Source organism: Macrobrachium nipponense, chromosome 6, assembly GCF_015104395.2.
Source record: "Macrobrachium nipponense isolate FS-2020 chromosome 6, ASM1510439v2, whole genome shotgun sequence".
NCBI lineage: Eukaryota > Metazoa > Arthropoda > Malacostraca > Decapoda > Palaemonidae > Macrobrachium > Macrobrachium nipponense.
In genome coordinates, this window is record NC_061108.1 from 129,073,477 (window position 1) to 129,090,315 (window position 16,839).

General features: G+C 39.7%; 1 protein-coding gene across 1 annotated transcript in view; it reads left to right on the forward strand.

Moving 5' to 3' along the window:
• LOC135216179 (uncharacterized) overlaps positions 1–16,839 on the forward strand; it is a 69,281-nt gene that overhangs the window by 1,044 nt on the left and 51,398 nt on the right. The window contains exons 2-8 of the mRNA XM_064251312.1: positions 2,943–3,027; positions 3,404–3,491; positions 5,250–5,601; positions 5,977–6,064; positions 6,474–6,570; positions 10,447–10,591; positions 11,352–11,439. Coding sequence (XP_064107382.1) covers positions 2,943–3,027; positions 3,404–3,491; positions 5,250–5,601; positions 5,977–6,064; positions 6,474–6,570; positions 10,447–10,591; positions 11,352–11,439 — 943 coding nt within the window. The remainder of the gene's footprint in view (positions 1–2,942; positions 3,028–3,403; positions 3,492–5,249; positions 5,602–5,976; positions 6,065–6,473; positions 6,571–10,446; positions 10,592–11,351; positions 11,440–16,839) is intronic.

The window sequence follows — 16,839 nt, forward strand, 5'->3', positions numbered from 1 at the left end:
ATTATCGACAAGTTATCACCAGTTTAATGTATTTCTGACCATTGTTGTGGGTGCATAGGCCACTACTGGTTTGTTTCCCCAGCTTCTGACATAAAACTCACGGTGGGACACCACTTGGTTTCAAAGGAGTGTTGGAGACAAAAATAACTTGCATAGTGGGTAATCATAAAAAAAAAAAATTAAAATCCCATAACCCAATGCAAAATGCTTCTTAACTGTACCTCCCTTAACCTATCCTAAAATGTGTCCCATTTGACCAAAGAGTATGAAGTCTCCTGAACTCCCCACCCCATCCTAACCAGGCCTAGAACCTTAAATCATAAAAGTGAAGAAAAATGTATCCTAATCTAACTTAAGATTGAGATGTATAGAGTCAGATGACATGCATTTTCTACTGTCTCAGTCCTAGTCATTGACTGAAATTAGCCAAACAATGCGTTTTGCTGAGAAGAGTATGTAGCCTATAGTAATAGCTACATCCACATTGGCAAATAGCAATGTTACACCAATGTTGCAAATAAGACTAAATTGAATACACATCATCAGTTCTTACAAAAGTAGATAGACAAGGTAATAGTGACTAGTAGTATATCAGTGGTGAACAATGGTAGAAGTCAGAAGATATATAAGAACTTCACCATGACAAGCTGTGAAGCTTTATTTGCTAAAAAGTAACAAATATTACCTCAGAGAAATAAAATGGCTAACGTGATCATGTGTAGTGCTTATGCAACAAGCTTTCAAGTCAAATCCAAGAAGTTTTAGAACACTTCCAAGACAGACAACACAATGGGCTTACAAGCACATATAATATAATCCAAGTCATCATTGTATTAGTAAAAATGTAACCTTTTCATTCACTTGCCCTACATCTTATCTTTGGATATTGAACATCATTCTAGGTTGGTGAAGAATTGAAGTCATATTTTGACCTCTTTAAGTTTAGCTATAGGATTGTCCTAGGATTATACACTATTTCATTCTGAACATTAGAATTTTATTTAGTTCACATAGAATTTTATTTGTTCACAAAAATTCATGTTTGAATGAGAATAGTACAGACCAGTAAAACTTTGCTAGTAGCACCTAAGTAGTTATGTGGGTTAATGTAATGATTTTTCATAAAAAAAATATATTATTTTCTTAAACTATTTTCATCTAAAAATCCATAATTAAACTACAAGAATTGGCCTGTCGAACACCTCTCTTCCCTTTTGCTGGTCTTAACAACACAAGGGGTCTTGGTAAGCCAAAGTGAAATAGTTACAATTGGTATCATATAACTTGGGCTCATCTTTTTCTTTTGCTTTGTCAGTTTTGTTTTTACAGAGGGATTTACGTACAGGTAGCATTGGTACAATATTGATTTCATCCTCAAGAATTTTAGTGACATAATTTTCTGTGAAAGCATACTTAATTACCTATTTGCCTTATGTTAGCTACTTTAATTTTTTGTTGTTTGGATAGTGTTTTTTCCTGTGTTGAGAGAATTTTCCAGATAGGATAAGCTAAATCATGGAATCACATTTTTATGAAATTTATACTTTGTCCAAATAAACAGCTGCTAAGTGTGTTGGCTCTTAAGAAAAACCTCAATAAATGCACCAGGGGCCACAAAGAACCATTGATGTTGGCAACAGAGACAGTACAGCAGCCACACATTTTGGGATTTCAACCACAGAAAGATTTTAATAAAGAAAAGTGGACTGTTATACGGGAGCAATAATATAAAATATGCATTTTATAGTTAGTCTGGACAACCAAGAATAGCTTTACTATCACTATTAGGGTGAGGTGGGTGAATACCGAGAGACTGCACACTGTGCCCAAAACAAACTGCACAACATTCCCCACCTATGGTATACTCATAAATCCTTGACTCAGAGAATAAGTGTCATATTTTGCACTTTAAAAATTTTCAGTAAATGGTTGGCGCTCCGAAAACATGGGGAAACACCAATCAAGGGATGGGGGAACCCTCCAAAAACCAGATTTCCTGTTTTTAGCATAATGACACAGATCTTCCAAGAAGGCAGTGGGGTAGATCAGAACAAATTAATGACGTTAGACATATGAATAGGTAGAGTTGAACCCACCCAATAAAAATTTCCTGTTTTTTAGCATAATGGCACTGATATTGCATCACATTTCACTAAATATCACCCTCAACTTAACACAAAAAAACACTGTTCCACTCTTTGTTATGTATTTTGAAAATATTCAATATTTCAAAATATTCATAATTTCACACATCTGTGTTGGGGGTTGATGTTTCCCAGCATGTTTATGGTCGGTAGGCCCTTGCACTTTTTTTTTTTTTTTTTTTTTCACGACAGTCACTTCGAAAGGACACACTTCATTTCACTTGATAACATGTCAATATGGCTAAATATCGTAATGAAACTTAACTAGAAACAATCACACCATATTCACGGATGTGAGACACTATATGAGTACAACAGACATCCAAAAAATTAATTTTCTTACCTGATAAACACAGACGTCATGATGGTGTAAACCTGTTGCTTTCGTGTTGTTCACTGAGATGGTTGCTGTGTAAGTGGTGAGTTTTGGTGCAAAATTTGAAACAGTTTTCATACCAGAGCATTCGTTTGGTGCTCCCCCTTGGTTGGTATTCACCCACCTCACCCTACCATCAGAGGCATATATTTTGCTGAAAGAGGGTTCTTCCTTATGGTTGTCCAGAGAGCTCCTGCAACAGGATTAGGCCATATAGAAACTGATGAGTTTGTATCAGAAAATAGATTTTATTATTGTAAATAAATCACATGTTGTTTTTAAAAAGAAATGGATGGTATTTAACTTGGGAAATACAGTATTCCCCTTAGTGTTGTTTGTCATAATAGTATACTACATGTAAAGTATGTAAAATAAGTTTTTTAATTGAACGTTGATATTATTTTGTAAATTTTATTTTTCAGGGACGGACGAGCAGACACTTTGCTTTATTCAGTCTAGAGCTCGGTTAAAAGTTAATTATAATGAGACTCCAGACTATGTATTCCAGTAAGTGAATTTTTTTTAGTAATTTAATTTCTTCACACATCTCAACTGCTAGATTCTTTTTTCTTTATTGTCTTCATATCTTTCAAGAGTACCCAATTTGTTTTAGGTGTTTCATCACAAGGTATGATTTGCATGCTATTCAAAACCTAAGGAACTGCTTGGATTGATATGCATGAAATTTGCAAATATGCTATGTTAAATTGATTTGTTGTCTGTTTAAAATGTTTATTTTTTTTTATGAAAAATATTTTCATTAAAAAAAATCACAATGGAAAATTTGCATATACATAGTATAGTACCTTGTACTTTACTCTCCCAAATCCACAAATCTATTGATTTTGGTGAACAGTTAAGAAATGCAATTCATTGTTTTCAGATCAGTAATTGATGACATAGGTCTCACTGGGCAAGTGACCCCTGTACAGGCATCCAAGCATTGGGATTATCTTGTGAATCGATATAAAGTAAGTGCTATAATTTGTATTCTTTCATATTACCAATTGTAACTGGATATATATTTCATGCCTTTTTCTTAGAACTTTGTTCTTTACACCATACTATCTCCTTTTTTTCATAAGAATATTAAATAGTAGCACAGGGTCCCTTCGGTTTACAAACTTCTCATTTTGTTTATGCTAAATTGTACTCCATTGCTCCCAGAATGTTGTAGTGTTATCTGAGAACATGCAACAGTTGGAAATCTTGGATCTTCCTATCCATATAAGGACCCTGTACTATCAATGGTAGATTTGTTGCTAGCTACATTGGCTACCTAAGGTATAGACTTACAGATGTTATCACTGATAGGTGGTATTGTCTATCATATCTCTGAAAGGTGGTATTGTTTATCTGGCAACTTTCTACTAAATGCATGACACCAGCTCACCACAACTATTGCCATTATGTATTTGACAAACACCCCCTATTTTTGTATTTCAACTGGATTTTCAAATCCGGTCATTTTCGTTTTTTACTGGATTAGTTGTTTTACTCTGATATTTTAACATTATGTTACCCTAATTAATTAAAGAATGTTAATACACCTCCAAGGCTATCAGTATTTAAAGCATACTATTTTCTCACTGAATTTGTAAACATAGGTCTTTGAAAGTACCTAAATGTTAGCTTTCATAGGATAACAGTTGTGATTTATGTCAAATGATGTTTGCAGAATGTTATGGATAAGATTTTCATGAATGGCATTACAGTATGTATAGTGAATAATTTGTTTTAGCAAATTTTGTCATTCATTTAACCTTATTCTTTAGGTCAATCAAGCTCTTAATACAGTATACCAAATATTTCCAGTAGTACGTATAGTGAAAAATAAAGTAAATAATCTGTAGTATATTAGTTTTAAATTAGATAGACAATTCTTCAAACAAATTTTTCTCTCTCTCTCTCTCTCTCTCTCTCTCTCTCTCTCTCTCTCTCTCTCTCTCTCTCTCTCTCTCTCTCTCTCTCTCTCTCTCTCTCTCTCTCTCTCATGATCACAATGTCAGTTATTGGTGATTTAACTGAGCCATGCCAATGGTTCATTGATCTTGGAGAACAGTAGGCCTGTGCAATGTATTGACGTTTTCTGTCTCTCCAATGTTATATCCATCAATATTATATGTGGTTGTTTTGTTGATGCTAAGCTGCCAACAGTTTTGCTTTTCAAAGCATTAGCCTCATACAAGGTTGTGATCGGTGGCTGTGTAGGAAAAGGGCTGTGCATTCACCCGTAGTCCATCTCATTTACACAAGTAATTTGACTTTCCCACCCTTGTGAGACATCATAGTAGTGATATCAGTAGTGTGCCAAAATTTTCTTGATTTGGAATTATGTAAACTATCAATTTTCCAGTGGTTAGAATCACTTATCAAAGTAGTAAGCTCATGTGTTATCACTTCTTCCTTGATCACTAAGCAAAGGTGTCTCTGTCAAATGCAAAGTATCCTTGAAAATCAAGCTCTTTTTATCAATTCTTTACTACCCCTGCCTTCAAATCCCTGGCTATTTACAATCTTTAGTGATCCACAAGCCATACAATCCCATCTTCAGTAGGGAGATTTCTTGTCTTCCAAGAAAATCAGCTTAGCAAATTCATGATATTTTATGTTGGAAAGGGTTATGTGAAATATGTATGTATAGCTATTGTTTCCAGTACGTATATGAAATGATTCTATAAAGAAAAAAAAAGACAAGTAAATGATGTTGATTGTTTTCATTTTTCCAGGAGTTAAGTCAACCAGCTTTAGAACCAGAAGATGCCGCTCCACCTTCATGGCCATTTTACAGTGCGATGCATGATGCATTGCTCACTATGCCCCCTTCTGTACTTCCTATTACTGATGAGGAGGAAATGGAGGGAGCTGAGGGGGAAGAAGAATGTGAGGATGGAATGGAGGCCTATGAAGTTGAGTTACCTGAATCATCTGATGAGTATGATGGCGAGGATGATATGGATGAAGAAGAAATCATAGTCGAGGAGGAAATATTATGTGATGATGATGGAGAGAGTGAAAGTGGGGGAGGAACAATGTCTGATAATGGACCAGACAATGAAAATATTGACGTAGATGACGCCTGTATGTATTTTAAATTGTTTTTACTTTAAATGTTGATACATTGCTGTATATGTTTAATATTGCACATGAATTATTCCTGTAACATAGAAGCTGTTTAAATGAAAATATTAATGTGATATGATAATTTCATCCTTTTGTTAAGGAAAAATTACAGTGTTTTAAATGTTTTTACCTATTTAAATATCATGATAGCCTACTATATCTTTCTTCTGGTGTGTTATCAAAGGAAGTTAAAGTTATTAGCATTTGCAGATACGTATTGGTAAAAAAAAAAAAAAGTGCATAAGTATTCTAAACAAGGAAAGTTATCTCATTTCAGTTACCTGGTAAATTTCTTGTTGGTATAACAGGAAAATAATTACATTACTTTTACAGGGACAGAGGAAAATATAATCAAGTTCATACAACTACGTGGTGCCAAGGAAGCGGACATTATTAGTCGAGGTCCAAATCCAGTGTTCTTGTAAGTAAGAAGTGTTTATTTACATTAAAAAGTAATTACATCATGCATACTTTTAAACATTGAAGTTGGTAAATGTAGATAACATTTGGATATTAATGAAGACAATCATTCATGTACATATAGCATTTTCATGCTGTATAGTGTATATTATTGTTAAATAGGTTACAAGGCTCTCCTCCGTTGTCTAGCATCATTAATTTCTGAGAGTTATTTGGTTAACAAAGACTAGTGGGCAAACAAAAATGACAATATTTGAACACCAGCAAGAGGATATATACTGACATTAAAATGGCAATTGTTTTGATCTATCATTTTATCATGTATATACAGCATGTTATAGATTATGTTTGGTGATAGAATCGTATGATTCTGTGTATATTGTGTAATAATTATTGCTTCCACTTTCAAGAGAGATTGTTGAAGAACTAGAGTTGTCTGAAAAGGTAACAATTGGTATTGCCCGGAGAAAATGGACGCAGTTGGTCAGACGTTATTTGGAGATAAAGGTGAGTTCTTGTTATGAACACAAATTCAATTACTTTTTCTATTGATCATTATATACTAACTGAATTTTAATTCATAGAAAAGCAGTACTTTTTTATGCAGTGAACATGAAATTATAGGCTTCACTTTTTTTTTTATGTAATGTCAGTGGACCTAGTGCATACCTGTCCAGTTTATTTTTCTTTTTAAGAAAAATTCTAATTTAAAAAGAAAGACAATTGAAGGTTGAGCACCACCATTGAAACAAAAAACTAAATAAACTGTCTTAGAAACTACACAGCAGGCCCTCAAGTTAGACTGAATATACTTACAAATACTTGAAAACATATATATATTCCAAAAAAGTAACAATGTTAATTTTTCACACCCCCAGGCACAATGGAATCCACAGAAATTAAGTAATTTATAAGCATTGACAGTCCTATGAGAAAGAGAATGATCGTATACTCTTTATGTAATATATATATTAATATATTAGTACAGTAGTCCCCCCGTATTCGCAGGGGATGCGTACCAGACCCCCCCGTGAATAGTTATAACCCACGAATGTTTGGAACCCCTATAAAAATGCTCAAAACAGCCTTTTTTGTTAATGCTCAAGAAAAACCACAAAAAATTTTTATACTAGGTTTTTTAACCCTTAAACGCCGACTGGACGTATTTTACGTCAACATTTTTTGTCTCTCGGGTGCCGACTGGACATATTTTACGTCGACATACAAAAGTTTTTTTAAAAATTCGCGGAAAAATACTTTTAGGCCTACCAGCCGAAAACTCTTGAATCACGCGCCTTGGGGGATGCTGGGAGTTCACGGATCAAGGTGTTGTTTTGTTTACAATCGTTACGCAGGCGCACAAGCGTGAATTTCTTTCTTGCCGCACTAAAATGTATCTGTGACACATCTCGGAAATTATTTCATCACTTTGACATAATTTTTTTACCATTTTAAATTAGCCGTTACATAGATTATTATATATGAAAATGTGCGCATTTTTATGTAGAATACAACAAAAAAATACACATGATTGTAGTTTTTATCAGTTTTGAGATATTTTCATATAAATAACGATAAGTGCCAAAATTTCAACCTTCGGTCAACTTTGACTCTACCGAAATGGTCGAAAAACGCAATTGTAAGCTAATACTCTTATATTTTAGTAATATTCAACCATTTACCTTAATTTTGCAACTAATTGGAAGTCTCTAGCACAATATTTCGATTTATGGTGAATTTATGAAAAAACTTTTTCTTTACGTCCGCGCGGTAACTCTTCCGAAAAAAATCATACATGCGATTGTGGTAATGTTTGCACCATTTTAAATTAGCCGTTACATAAAGTTTTATATATGGAAATGTGCACAATTTCATGCACAATACAACTAAAAACAACCCATGGTTGTAGCTTTTATCAATTTTGAAATATTTTCATATAAAAAAGGATAAGTGACAAATTTTCAACCTTTGGTCAACTTTGACTCTACCGAAATGGTCGAAAAACGCAATTGTATGCTAAAACGCTTATATTCAAGTAATATTCAAGCATTTACCTTCATTTTGCAACAAATTGGAAGTCTAGCACAATATTTCGATTTATGGTGAATTTATGAAAAAAATAACATTTTCTTTACGTCCGCGCGGTAACTCTTCCGAAAAAATCATACGTGCGATTGTGGTAATGTTTGCACCATTTTAAATTAGCCGTTACATAAAGTTTTATATATGAAAATGTGCGCAATTTCATGTATAATATAACAAAAAATAGTTGAAGGTTGTAGCTTTTCTCATTTTTGAAATATTTGCATATAAATCACGATAAATAGAAAAAAAACCACATTCGGTCAAATTTGACTCTACCGAAATGGGTGAAAAACGCAATTGTAAGATAAACCTCTTACAGTCTAGTAATATTCAGTCATTTATCTTCATCGTGAAACAAATTCGAAGTCTCTAGCACAATATTTAAATTTATGGTGAATTTAAAAAAAAAACTTTCCTTCCCTCCGCGCGCGGATTCTCCACCACAAATCTCCGAAATGCGTAAGTCCCATTCTCGGAATATTTGCTCCGTTTCATATTAGGCATTTCATAGAGTTTTATATATGAAAATGTGCGCAATTTTATGTAGAATAAAACGAAAAATATTTGAAAGTTGTAGCGTTTCTTATTTCCGAAATAATTGCATATAAAAAAATATATATAAAAAAATTCGACATTCGGTCAACTTTAACTCGTCAGATATGGTCAAAAACTGCATTTGTAAGCTAATATTCTTACAGTATAATAATATTCAATCATTTGTCTTCATTTTGAAAGAAATTGGAAGTCTCTAGGACAATAGTTAGATTTATGGTGAATTTTTGAAAAAAATATTTGTTTACGTCCGCGCGTTACGAATTCATGCATTATTTTGTTATAATATTTTCTCTGTGTTGCTTTTATCTTTTTACAATGTGTTATATACCAAAATGATTGCAATTTAGTGTACATTACAACGAAAAAAAAGTAACTTGTTACCTTTAACCGTTTTGCGCACAGCGCGATTTGAATACAATTATATATGAAATTTCGTTTTTGCGCTATCATATATCGCATTATTTTTATATGATAATGATAATTTTTTTCATTTCTGATGGTTGCATACTAAACTTCAGGCAATGACAAAAAAAGGAGCCAAAAATGAACTCTTAATCTTGAAAACTAAGCGCGCTGCGATTTTTTGAAAAAAATATTTTTTCCGCTTCCGCGCTCACTCTCAAACGTCTCCGGCACACGGGAGACATTTTTTTTTTTACCGCTTCGGCGTTTAAGGGTTAATAGTTTTATCACAAAAAGTTCATTTTATGATGAAATTGATTAAAAAACCAGGAATTTGTGGATATTTCTCATAGGAAAATACCACGAATGCACGAATTTTCCGCAAATGATCCGCGAATCCGGAGAACGCGAATACGGGGGCCCACTGTATATTATATATATATATGTGTGTGTGTGTAACTAAACTTGTATATATGTAAACTTGTGCTCGATAAAATCCGAACTGCTTAACCAGTTTGGCATGCGACCCTCATTTGACCCAAGAAATGTTTTCGTGTAGGTTTCAAATCCGTACCCCCCACACTCTGGGGTACCTTATTAGCTGCGGGTCCCGGCATAGACCCAGCCATGAGATAACATTTGGGACTGGTGTGAAACATGGAGTGTTGGGAATGTAGGTTCGTACACTTTTGTGTTGACCTTGCAAACTTTAATTTCTTTTGTTGCAGAAAAATGTGCCTGCATCTCCTTTAACTTAAAATAAACATTTTAATCAAAACCACACCACATGTTACTTCCTTTTTAAGTTAAATGATTGGCTGTCATTCAGAGTTTTGCCTGGCATCAATGGGTTGGTCAGTTAGTTCATTAATATGTTATTTATAGTTTCTGCGGGTCATTAATATGTAACAGTGAATTAAATGAAATGTTACTCTGTTGCTGTGGACAGGTTGAATGCTTAGGGTTGCAATTGTTTTATCAGTACCAAACATGTAGATTTGTTTTTCTTTCATCATTCCATATTCTGAAAGTGTTATAATTTACAGATGATGTGCATATGTAATGTATACATTAAATACTGTTTCATGCAAGGGATTTGAATCTAGCAATTTTTTTTAAATATATGCATGCAGTCTAAGAACAAAAATCCCTCAAAATTTGGAGGTCTTATTAGGTTTGTAACTGAAGTCTTTAAGTAAATTGTAGCATAAAGATGGTTCATAATTATAAAAAATAAAAATTAACTTCCATTAATTAGTTATTTTTTATCATAGAACTGAAGTGTTTGTCGTAACTCTCGCAGTGAATTTTAGCCAGATTCTGTATTTATTCCTTTACCAGGGTTCAGAGGACATGAAGGATGAAGATGTAAGTTCATTAAATAAAACGTGGGTATATTTTTCTGAGATGCACGAGGTAATGGAGGCTATTAAAGGCACAAGTCCTGATGGTGGGACCAAGTCTCGGAAGTCGCCAGAATATATATGTAAGTTTTGCTGCAACCTTTCTATTTTGTGGATCAAAAGTATTAGAGCCTACTTAAAACGACAAAGAAATTACTTGGAATGTTTATTTCCCATTGTTTATTATTATTATTTCAGTAATATCATTAGTTCACCAAGTTAGAATTTATTGACTAGCTTTATTTCTTAGGTTAGTGTCATATACTAAGAAAATTTTATTTTTAAGCAAGAGAGGAGATAAGACTGCATTTACATATTTGCTATGATTGCAAGCATAACTAGACTTGTAGTGGGTGTATTACATTATGCAGTATTTGGAATACATTGTATCAATTTTACATTGCAAAACAAGCACACACACAGATAAGTTTTATTTACCGTAAATATGAAAATACTGTGCAAATATTTTTGTTAGTCATACTGTGCTATATGGCATTTTATATCTGTATACCGTATTCAATGAATAGTAATACTATGAATTGTCATTTTTGAGTCAAAACATGATTATGAGCCCGTAACTCTGTCATATATGATGGGAACCTAGTATGTAATTTCCATCAGAACAACAAAAGGTATAAACAAAGTTGACAGCTTGGGCCTTTGGATCTGCTCACACATACGTAGTATGTCTGCACATCAGTGATTCTTCTTCCTTTGGAGAATTTTTGTTTGTAACATTTCAGGGCAAATGGAATTGGTCCCAAAAGTAAAGGGTTTGTATGGAAGAATAACTTGAATCTACTCTTGTAGGGTTCTGAAAATGTGTATTATTTGCATTGCCAGGGTCAGTTGATATAACCAGGAAGTTCATTAGAGTTCGTGGTGAGCGACATGCTGAGATATCCCAAAAAGGCCACAATGCAGTTTATCAGTAAGTAATAAGGGTGTCTTCTTTGGGGTTTTCATATTATAGAATGAAATACATACTGTATGTGGTATTTAGGCGATGGATAAGACTGCCCATGCTTGAGAAACCCTGTTTCATTTTTTTATTCCATTTCATAATTAGCAGTTCTGTGTAATGAGTACCCAGAATACCATTTTGTTTCATTCACCTATTCTTCATTATTTTTCTAACTCCAAAGATTGTATTTCGTTTGCTTCTGTTGCCTTTGTTTTGCAATCATCATTTGTTCCGACACGGCATACAAACTTTCGGTCCTTTTACAATAGGAAGGTACTAGCGGCAGCTGGATAGGTCGTAAGCTTTCGAACAAGGGGTTCGGTAGTTAACTGCTTGTCCGACAGGCGCGCGCGCACGACTGGGAGGTAAACAAATCACTTTTGCTTTCGGCCTGCTGGCGTGTGGACGTGTATCATCGCTCTCTGCCCGCTTCATCGTCGTTGCTTTCGCATGGTTGTGTTTTTCTTTTTCTATTTATCTAGTGAAACTGAATTGTAAGTACAATCATTTCATATTTATTTCCATTGAATTCAATTGTGAATTAAAGGATCTTGGTTTCACCACGCCCTCCGATTACCCGAGTGCCGGGACTGAAGGGCGTAAGTGCGGGAATTCATTTTCCCAGAAATGATCCTCGTATTGTGTATGCTCGGTGCCGAGGGCGGGAGAGCGCTCGCTCCGAGCGTATATTTTGGTTGGAAATGTGTAGATGAAAATCGTAAGTAAGTGCTCTTTTCATTTATATTTTTTTTTTGACCTGTATGCTCGTTGCCGAGCGAATGCGCTCGGCACGAAAACTTATTCTGTATGGAAGTGGAATCGCAAGTACAGTATTCTTTTTCATTTTCATATATATTATTTTGATTGTAGCAATACTCATTTTGGATCAGTTTCCGAGCTTACCCGGAAATTGATCCTTTCCCCTTTTTATTTGAATGAAGTGAAATCGCAAGTGCAGTTCTTTTTCATTTTCATATTTTATTGAGATTGCATTGTTTACTTGGATCAATGTTTCCGCTATTTCCCGGGAATTGATCCTTCCCCTTTTTATTTGTATGAAGTGAAATCGCAAGCGCAGTATTCTTTTTCATTTTCATATATATTTTGATTGCATCAATTCATTATGGATCAAGGTTTCCATTCATAATCGGGAATGGATCCTTTTACCCTTGCGCTTGGTACCGAGGGCGCAAATGCGCTCGATCCGAGCCCTTATTCATTGTGAAGTGAATCGTAATGCAAGATTCTTTTTCATTTTATTCCTTTTATTATTGATTGCATCAATATTTATTTGGTTCAAGTTCCGCTCAGTCAGGAATTGATCCTTATGCCTTGCATTCGGGCCGAGGGCACGATTGCTCTCGGGCTCTTATTATTATTGTTGGGTACATGGGTGCTGTGCGGGGGTGGGGAACGAGACCCCCCCCCCCCCCCGCTCAGCTCCCACAGATGGCCCTTCCCCTTGGGGGGGGGAGGTTATCTGCGTTCTTCTCCTCGCGATCCGTCGAGCGCGGGGAGGGCGCTCGGTGCCCAATGTACAATTGTATTCGGGGTCTTCCACTCGTTCGGAGAGGGCTCACCCCCCCCCCCCCCCCCGCGCGAGGGGACTTCCCCCCCACTAATCGCTACTACTGTTATTTCCGCAGGTGCTACTGCCACGAGGGTGGACCTTGGTGAGGTATGGACGTCCTTCCATTTGCAGGGCGTGCTAGTGTCCAGGGGCTGCGGTTCTATGTCTGGGCCTACTGCGGTTACCCATGGAGTGGTGACCACGCTCCAGGTGACGACGTCCCTCCTCACCTGGTGTACTCGCCTCACGTGGTAACAGTCTTGCCTACAGCCGCTGTGAAGTGCCGTTCGCCGTACCGAGAGGGGGGCGTGCCGCCGCCGCTCGTGGTTGCCGCGCTGCCGCGACCACACTTCCGCTGCCCTAGAGCTCGCCCCTGGACCTGCCGCCGGTACCAACCAGGATGTTGCTGGCTGCTGCTCCACTTCCTGTGTTTCCGGTGCTGCCTGCCGTACCTGCCGATTCTGGGCTGACTGTCCATGCAGTTGCTGCGCTGGTTGTCCCTGCCGTTGCTGCGCTGGCTGTCCCTGCCGTTGCTGCGCTGGCTGTCCCTACCGATGCTGTGCTGGCTGTGCTTGCTGTTCCTGAGATGCCCATACCTGCTGACGTCGTCCCTGTTCGTGGTGGTACTACCCCAGACTTTGGTCTGTCTGTACAGGTGCGTCCGGGCCCTGTGGCTTCGGCTACAGCAGCCCCGGCTCCGCCCTGGATAGCAGATCTTACGTCTGTCCTGAGGAAGCTGACAAAGAAGAGGAGGAAGGTGTCGTCGTCGTCGTCTTCATCTTCTTCATCGTCGTCGGCTGCCGCCTCTTCCCCTTCGACTTCTAAGGCTTCACAGCCGAGGAAGAAGAACGTTGCCTCCTCCCTCCTAAGAAGTCTCCCTCGGGAGCTTCTCGGGACCCGTCTCACCTCGGTGGGACGGGAGGGTTCCTTCCGCTGGTCCTCCTGCTCCTTCGGGAGCGGGGCCCGTCTCTTCTTCCGCAAGGAAGAAGACTACGGGGACCAGAGGGGTACCGGCTAACACCGGAGGTACTTCCTCGCCTGGTGTCAGTGGTTCTGCCACTGCATCAGGGTCCGTCTCGGCCTCTCGTTCGTGGGAGGTACCGAGTGTACGGTCGCCTACCAGCGACCGTGCAGCCAGGAACCAGACCTCTGAGTCCGCTCAGCATCAGGTTCACGGCACGGGGCGGAAGACTGGTGACAGCCGCTCACGCGACTCTCACCAGACCAGCTCTCGCTCTCTCGCGGCGACCAGCTGGCTACCCGGGGCACGTGACGGTCCACGACCGGCCACGGCTGAGGCTGAGAAGAGGTCCTCCCGTTCGCCGGTGCCAGCCACGGCTGGAACCAGCGACGTGACGTGCCGTGAGGACAAGCACCGTCTCACTGTGACAGTGGAGCCTGCAGGTCGCCTGACCGTCGCTCTCACAGAGAGCGATCGGGTACGGCAACCAGCACCAGCTCTTCTGACACTCGAGATCGGGCCGCTGTGCTCAGTCCAGCCGTTCTCCACAGCGAGACGGTTCGACCAGGCCTGCAGCTCGATCGCCACCGCGGGGTTGACGATCGCCTGCAGCCCTCCAAGCCTGCTGGTTCTGCCAGCGAGCGAGGAGAGAGCGTCAGGTCTGCCTCTCCCGTACCCTCAACCTCCTCGGATACACCGGGATGAGCGAGGTATTGAGGAGTGATCGTGAGGGGTGCGCCCCTCATGATCCCACCACGACGCCCTACGTGCCAGGCACGGTTCTTGGACCGGCCAGGACGTATGCGCAAGTGGATGGAGAAGACCGAGAGGGCTGTCGCTGTTCCCCCTTCTTAGGAGGAAGGTTCTCGGAATATGCTCTTGTTCGAAGGGCTTAACGGTCCCACTCTGCAAGATGCTGTGACTTCCGAGATCCAGAGGAACTTTGCCGAGGTTATGGCGCTGATTCGTCGGCACAACGACCTCGGGGAAGGATCGCCGCTCCCACCAGCAGAGCCACGTCTCGGCTCGAGTCGTTTTGGGGCCCGAGAGGGAACCCAAATCGACGGTGGGTCTGCCGCGATCGGAGCTTGCCGACTGTGTTGAACCAGGTAGTCAGTCTCTCGTCTCCGGACAAGAAGGCTCTCTCAGTTCTGGCCGGTCGAACAAGCTACTTCACCTCCTCTACTGCGACAGAGGCGTTTCTACGTGTCTTCGGACACCGTATTTGGAATACCCCTTCCCTTCGTGGTCCTCCTGAGGTTTCGACCTCGACGAGGACTGGAATGAGTCGGAGGACGGTATCGGCTCTCTCCTGTCAGGTGTCGATCAGCCCCACCCAGACGACGTTCACAGTGGCGGCAGACACTTACCTACAGTATGAGTTCGTAACCCTCCTCGGGAAAACGTTTTCTCCTGACGATACGTTTTCCCAGGCTCTGAGAGGCCATCGCCGTAAGGCGATGGCTGCTCCTTTTCTTCTCCAACTGCTAGTTCCGCTGGGAAGGCGAGCCAGTATCCAATTCCTCCCCCATTCCCTCTCTCCTTACGGCTACGAGGGAAAGGGGAGGGATCCTACAGAGATTTCTCTGTAAGATCCCACGTTAGGGGCTGCGCTACCGGGGGGACCTTCGGGTCCTACCTGACGTAAGCCCCGGTCATTGAGGAGGGATCCTGCCCCTTTCTCGATTTCTACGGGAATCGAGAGGACCACCAGCCGATATCGTTTGACGAATTCGGTGGGGGTTTCGCAGAGTGCTTAGAATTCTACGGAATTTCTAGCGCACTCAGAGTGTTCGAGTTTTTTACGATCTCCAAACACTTAGGCGAGACCACGGTCCAAAGTGAGCGAGAATCCCCGATAATTGTTACACGATAATCGGGAACCTCGCTTATGCTCGAATTCCTGTAATTTCTAGCATTTGGAAGAAGACTGCTGCGGAAAGAAGAGTATCTCACAGTAGGCGATTAAACCTGGAATAGAGAAGAACGGACGGGAACTTCCAGTTTGGCTTGAACTATCGTCTTCGGTATTCTGTTCACCATTGAAGCTTTCCTTTGGGAAAGACTTCTCCTTCACTCTCTTGACTAGAGAACGAAGGCGGTCGATCTCCAATCCTTATTCTCATTCCTCGAGAGGAAAAGAATTTAGGATGGAGGTCGTGGTACAGAACCTACAAATATACTACGTATATTACCCTCGCGACATGATTCTTTAACAGTTGAATTGTCCGGGGGGTAGGCGCATACCGTAGTTAACTCTACGGTTTGTGACCGAGACGAATTGTATCTTAATTGAACTGCAACTCGGGGTTGCCTGCAACCTCCCAGCAGTTATCAGTTTCGATTTTAGATACTTGGTATTGTCATGACAACACCAAATCAGCTTTTGTATTTACCGAAATCCGTTTCGGTTAAATATAATTGCTCGAGCGTATTCTTTATGCTCGATGGTTCTAGCCGAACGCATTCCTTCGTGGAATAATGGATTACCTGGCAACTCAGGATGACGAGTCACCGAGAGCTACTGCGTATTGAACTGCCTGATAGCGGCTCAGTATCAGCTAGGTCTCGGAGATGAACGGTCGGTTACGACTCTCTCTCCCCTGGTTTGATTGACTACCGAACCGTATCTCTGCCCAACAATCATGGACTTAGGTCTCTGATTAACGGGGATTCTCGCAATAATGAAGGACCATCTACTGCTGTGACGCTCGATTTCATCGCTTCGACCATTGCGAGAATTGTCAACAGAGATATCTCTTGGACTCTTTCATCTTTCTGTTTACCGCACGGTAACAGAAGTCTGTACTAGTCACCCGCTGCATCGCACCGCGAT